Genomic DNA, 6,360 nt, shown 5'->3' on the forward strand with positions numbered 1-6,360 from the left:
CTTCTTGTATCCTGTGAAGGAAAAGTGACACTGAGATAAGGCATCCAATAAAGTAAAATTCCAGCTAGGTACTATCAGTAAGCAAATTATAGAGGTCACTGCTTCCAGGCAGCAATTCATCCTGGAGATCTAAGTGACAGATCAAAGAATGGGATACTCCACTTTGTAGAGGTGCTTCTATCCAGGATGAAGAGTCTGTGCCTACCTGTTCTCCTCCTCCTCAAGGAGCGATCTATACATGGCTATTTCAACATCCAGGGTCAATTTTGCATTCAGGAGTTTCTGATAATCACGAAGAAGGCGAGTGAGGTCATCCTTGGCCTGCTGCAGGGCATTTTCCAGCTTCTGAAACTTTTCCTGGCCATCCCTGATGGCAGAGCTCCCACGCTGCTCAGCGTCTTTAATGGTGTCCTGGAGGCTGGCATTCTGCAGGGGGTGCAAACAGAACGGGTCCATTTCCTTTCTATGGGACTGGGACTCTGGACTGGGTAAATTAACCCAAGTTAAATCCCAGTGTAGAAAGCCAAAATCTAAACCTGCTTCATTTCAAAAAGAAACCTCATCTCTAGGTTTGCCTATGTTGTACTGCATTGAGTCCCCACGTAAAAGTTACTTAAATAGTTTAGTCATGTTGGAAAGCATCAGCTTTACCTTTTTCCTTGCAATTTCAATTTCTGGTTGCAGTCTTTGAATCTGCCTGATGAGTTCCTGGATTTCCTGGTAACTGGTCCTCAGTTGCTCACGTTGATTTACCCACATTTCCTGAAGGTCCTGGAACTGCGGTGCAGAGAAGAGGACAGACTTTTGGCTTCATTTCCATTCAGCAGACAGACTCTCCTCCCTATCTTGTTGATGTCTACTCACCCTGCCCCGATACATGTCGTCTACTTCAGCTTTGCTTCTCTGAGCAATTGCCTCATACTCTTGCCTGACTCCTTCAATGATGCCATCCATGTTCAGATCCCTGTGGTTGTCCATGGACAGAACGACATTGGTGTTGCCAGCTACTGTTTGCAGCTGGGACAGCTCCTGCAAGGAAAACAAGATGTTGGACTTTAACAGACCATGGTCATGTCATGAGGAAAGAAATGGGACCCTATGACCTGTTACCCACTGGAACATCCCTACCTGCATCCCCAGCTCATATTCTTCCACCACCAGTTTTAATTTTTAATTGTTTCTTTCAGCCTTTGTGAGATACCAGACCCTCTCCTTTTCACTCACAAATTTATGACTTGATAAGACCAAAGGCCAAGGATGATCCATTCTCCACCCCAACATTTCTGGGAACCTCCAGAAGATACGCATCCTTCAAGACCTAAGGGTAAGTTTTTAATCTGAGAAGCATACTTACAGCATCATGTAAACATCTGAGGAACTCAAGCTCCTGCTTCAGTATTTCCACCCGAACATCAAACTCCATTTTTCCCATGTAGACGCTGTCAAGTTCCTATAGAAAAAGCCATAAGCATATTTGTTTTTCTTTGATCCAAATTCACCACTGAAGAGCAATTCTTGCAAGACTTGGTACATTTCTTTAAAGCACTCATTCTTGGAGTCAAATAATCTCAGATTTCATTTGCAAAGCAATTGGAACAAAGAGAAAGATTTTAACTCTTAGAGGAAAAGAATAGCTGTGGCATAGAAATACGCTCCTGGAGAAAATGCAAAACATAGAAACATAAATTTCATTAATTCTTCTAAAAAAAGCTGTCTAAATTTTCCATTAATCTATCCAAGCCATCTACAGATGTTATTTCACGCCCACTAATGACATCTAGGTTGTGACTGAGTGAATAGAGAAAAAACAGCACTTTTTAGATATTCATCTCACAAGAGACCAATTCAGTCTCTAGAGGAAATTATTTCTCTCCAATCTTGTAGTAAAAAGCTCAATTTTTCAATGACTTCAGTTAGACAAAGTTTAGCAAAGATCTTGCTTATGGAAACCTCAGCAACCATTGGTTATGGCCTTATTTCAGAGGCTTTGGTTACTTTCAGTGTCTTGGATGACTTCACCTTTTTCAGCTCCACAAAATCCTCCTCTTTCGACGTGCGCTTGTTGATCTCTTCCTCAAATCTGTTGCAGCAGAGAAAAGAAAGAGGTAACTCATTGCCTATCTTAACTTTTTCAGCCAAGTGGATCAGAAACTGAAAGGAATCATCCAAAAAGGGAATCACAGAATCGCTCGGTTGGAAAAGACCTCCGAGATCAATGGCACAATGGAATGTGCCATGTTTTCATTTAACTGCAGTTTCTGGCAAAACGTAAAGGCAAAACGATATGCTAAATTAGCCAACTAAATGTGATATGGATCAGTTCTAACATCCCTATAATTCTGAACTAAACTTCCCATCTTTCAGAGCTGCGGACATATATTTTGGGTGCAGCTAAGCCAGAAGTGATGACTCGTCTCAACTCCACTGCTCAGCCCTGTCCATGTTGACCACAACTCCAGCCCTACTAGCAGGAGTAAGGAGCCCTGGGTTACTCATTACTTGGGAGAGGAAGGGCATGAAGGAGGATAGGAGAAGAGTGGGACAGATCTGCAGGGCCTTTGATTTTCCTCTTACTGTTCTGGGATCTATCCTCACCAAACCTGCTTTAGTCACCCAGCATCAGTTGAGTCCCATAGTGAACCCACTGCAGAGCAGTGCTGTAATGGCTACAGGATTCTAGAAGCTGTGCCATCCCAGAGCATGATCAGCCTTGGAAAATCCCAGTGTGCATTTTTCCCCAGACTTGTGATTATTCACCTCTTTTTATAATCTTCAACAAGCTGAAGCATGTTATATGCCTCTGGATCCAGCTGCTCCTTCTGGCTCTGGAGCATTTCCAGCTGCCTCTGCAGGTTGTTGATGTAGGACTGGAAGAAAGAGGTGATATTTCTGCTCTCTTCTGGTCGGGCACTTTGCTGCTGCAGGAGTTCCCATTTGGCCATCAGAGCCTGGTTCTGCCGCTCAAGGCATTGAACCTGAAAGGCAAAGCAGAAGAGCAGCTCAGTCACTGGAAAGCACTGGGGGAAACACCAGCAGCAGTCCGTATAGCAAATAAATCCTAATTTCCTAATTTCTGACACAGTAACATTTAAGGGTTTCATCAGGTGGGACCAACTGCAGGTACCAACACACGAGACGACTTAGATTAAAGGGGAGGGCATCTCTTTTTTCCCCAATCTGTTGCATAAGGAGGGTGTGATTTCACTGCTGCTCCTCAAAGCCGATACTGAAATCTTGGCTGGCTGTTAATATTTGTGGGATTTATTGGGGTGGAGGGAGGGTTCAGCTGTTTCTGCAGTACCGTAGGCACCCAAAAACATAAGAGTTACTCCCCTCTCAGAAGACCACATAGGACCCCTCCCTTCCTAGATATACCTTGCCTTAGAGGAGAAGGTCAGAAAGACCTATAACATACAGAATTGGTATTTTTGGAAACCAAAGGGGTAGTATCTCTTCTTCAGGGATGCTGAGCAGTTTATAACCTGGAAGTTGATATCCAGAAAGTATCCCAAATTACAAAGTCTAAGGCACTCCTATTCATCAGGATGACGTTTGCTTATAACTTCTGGGTGTAACCAGCACCTTTTTTGTAAGGTAATGCAAGAAGCCCCGAAGTCTTCAAGTGTAACGAATAGCAGAGGCTTCCACCCTGTGCAGAGGCACATGCCACCACCCAAACAAAGGCACACGTCAGGTCTGCGTGGGTGGAAGTGTTTTGGGGCTGGTTTGTTCCTGTGTCTGTGAGTAGGAACGAAAGAGGAGACTGCAGAATTGAAAGTGTTGTAGTGTAAACCAAGAAAGAGGTAAAGAAGAAAGATGTGGGGGTCACTGTCCACCTGAAAGAGGCTAGGACCTCCTAGCAAAGTAGTTATTTGCTTTGTAATTCGAAGATATGCAATATTTTGCTTTGCTTGAGGGGAAAAAAATAACAGAACACATCAAGGATGTCCAAGTCCATCCCCCATTTTTCCTCCTAGCACCTACAGTTCCCAGGTTTCAGGATATTACTGACCATGCGGAAACCCTTTTCCTCTAAAAAAGAAGTGAGTTAATGTGTTGGTGACATTCCAGTAGTTTTTGTCCTGCCACAAAATATGGGTAGGAGAGACTTATCCTAGGGCAAAATGTAAGTGATGTTTATAGCAAGCTATAAAGAACTTCACATGAGAGCAAGGGAATCGAGTTAACGCTGATTTTGGGGAGAGAAGATGCAATATACAGGTGCCCCCATGACTGAAACAGGCAGAGCAGCACCCCTCGTAATTCCACCTTCCCAGCTAACAAGCGAAGAAGAGAACAGGGACTCACCTTATCAATGAACGATGCAAATTTGTTGTTGAGAGCCTTGATCTGCTCTTTCTCATCTGACCGCACTCTCTGGAACTCGGGGTCAACTTCCAGCTCTATTGGCCTCAGCAGGCTGGTATTGACGTGGACCTCCTCGATGACTCTGCTAACGCCAGCCTGCCCAAAACCCTGCCCAGCCCCTTGCTCGCCAAAGGCCCTTCTACCAAGGCCTCCTCCAAGCAGCTCCCTACCATGTGTGCTTCCAAGCCCTGCTTCACCACCTTGATAAGCTCCCACAAAATACCCTCTTCTGCCAAAGCCGCTGTTGAAATGTCTCCCATCACCAAATCCCAGGCATCTCCCATATCCTACTCCTTCTCCTCTGTAGCCTCCACCAGTAGACAAGTTCCTATACCCACCAAGGTTGCAGAGGCTCCTGCTGCCATAAGGATACCCATAACCCCTGTATCTTCCTTCTCCTCTATCATCTTCAAAATGGCTTATGGCAAATGAGCTTCTCCCACCACCCAGTGTGCCACAGTGAGCAGAAGAGCAACTGAAATTCCCATCCCCAAATCTGGAGAAACGGTGGCTCATAGCTTCGCTTTCAGAGAAGACGAGAGAGCAGGGGGGGAAGGTTGTAAAACAGGAGGAGAAACAACTTAAGCTTCTCTGGTGAGGGTGATGGAAGTTCTCCTTTATACGTTCTGGAGGTGTCAGTCTCCATTCCGTGGTAATTAGCAGGTCTGATAATGTTGTTATTGGGTTTGGTTCATCAGGTGGCAATTAATAGCTGTCTGAAGAGAGGTCAAAGTAAACACCACACACACCAATGGAGGAATTGTGAAATTCCCCAAATTCTGCTTGACTCATGAGTTTTTCTCAGATGAGATCTCTTTATCTCGTTAGCCTGCCCTCCATCCTTAATTACAGTTCGCACAGTTATCCTTGCACTTTGCCATGGTTTGCTCTCTCTCAAATTCCCCCACTTCTTTTGGGGTTTCATTTCATGAGACAGAAGGCCTTGACATTGACCTCATGTTGACTTGGAGGTGGGTCACCTTGCTTCACCCCATCATCATGAGTACCTGCTACAGAAAGCAAAACTTCCCTTAACTTTCCATTCTCTCTTTTCTCTCATTTCCAGTATATCCACCCATGAGTAAGTCAGGGAGAGGGGACGTGTTGTGATCTGGTTGTCTTGCTAATGGCATTTAAAGAGAAACACCTTTCTTTAGTTCACAAAGCTGAAATAGTGTCTAAAAACAGAAAAAATAAACCTCTCTGTGTCAATTTTAACTTTAAATAAATGGACACAGAGTTTTAAATGGAAAATAGAAAGCTCTGAGATAAAATATTGCTTTAATTGGTTAAAGTTTAACTGTTAAAGGTTAAGACGAGGTCACCTTTGGGAACAGACAATCCAACATCTATAGACCCATGGACAAGGACTCTTGGTCCTCCTGCTGTGGTTGCTTCTGCTCCATGTGGGAATAGTTACACTATGAACTAAAACTGCCTGTTTATGGGGTGGTTTGTTTGGGGTTTTTTAAATGGCCCTGCTACTGGATAGCTGAAATCTCAAATACAGATACAGAACTAGGCTCTAAGCCTTTCTACCCAGATTCTCACACTGAGTATCTTCCAGATCCATCCCTTTTTCCTCACCTCATCCCATCCTTTCCCTTTTTTCTCTCCTCATCTCCATGCAAGACTCCACCTTCCCAGTCCGAGCGCACTCTGGTACAAGACTCAATGGCCATGGACTCATTAAATGGCACTGGGGAGCCAAATCCTGCCAGTGGCAATGAGAGCCTCCAGCCTTGACTAGCATCCCAAAAAGACAACCAAGACCTCATACAGTCTCCAAAAGCACTGGAGGAACAATTTCCACATGGCAAGCGCCTCCTCTTTGTCCCCTGCATAATTTTAGAGGAGCTGGGCTTCACCCAAGGGGATGCTTTTCCTTCCCAAGGTGCCGGATAAAGTCGCAGTGTGAACCCTTCAGTTATACAGAGGTTTTGTGGTCAGGGCTTTGCAATCCTTGCTCTGCCTCCGTTAGGAAAGCACCTT

At 44.6% G+C, this 6,360-nt stretch overlaps 1 protein-coding gene across 1 annotated transcript; it reads right to left on the bottom strand.

Annotated features, from left to right (window-relative positions):
* Positions 1–201: 201 nt before the first annotated feature.
* On the bottom strand, positions 202–4,507 carry LOC104534881 (keratin, type II cytoskeletal 1-like; the record flags this gene model as incomplete). Its single annotated transcript, XM_010183808.1, has 7 exons — positions 202–426; positions 652–777; positions 865–1,029; positions 1,355–1,450; positions 2,020–2,080; positions 2,758–2,975; positions 4,309–4,507. Coding segments are annotated over 7 exons (1,090 nt in total), but the record flags the coding sequence as incomplete, so codon positions are not given.
* Between the last annotated feature and the right edge of the window lie 1,853 nt (positions 4,508–6,360).

The sequence above is a fragment of the Mesitornis unicolor genome, unplaced genomic scaffold, assembly GCF_000695765.1.
Source record: "Mesitornis unicolor isolate BGI_N332 unplaced genomic scaffold, ASM69576v1 scaffold27174, whole genome shotgun sequence".
Lineage (NCBI taxonomy): Eukaryota > Metazoa > Chordata > Aves > Mesitornithiformes > Mesitornithidae > Mesitornis > Mesitornis unicolor.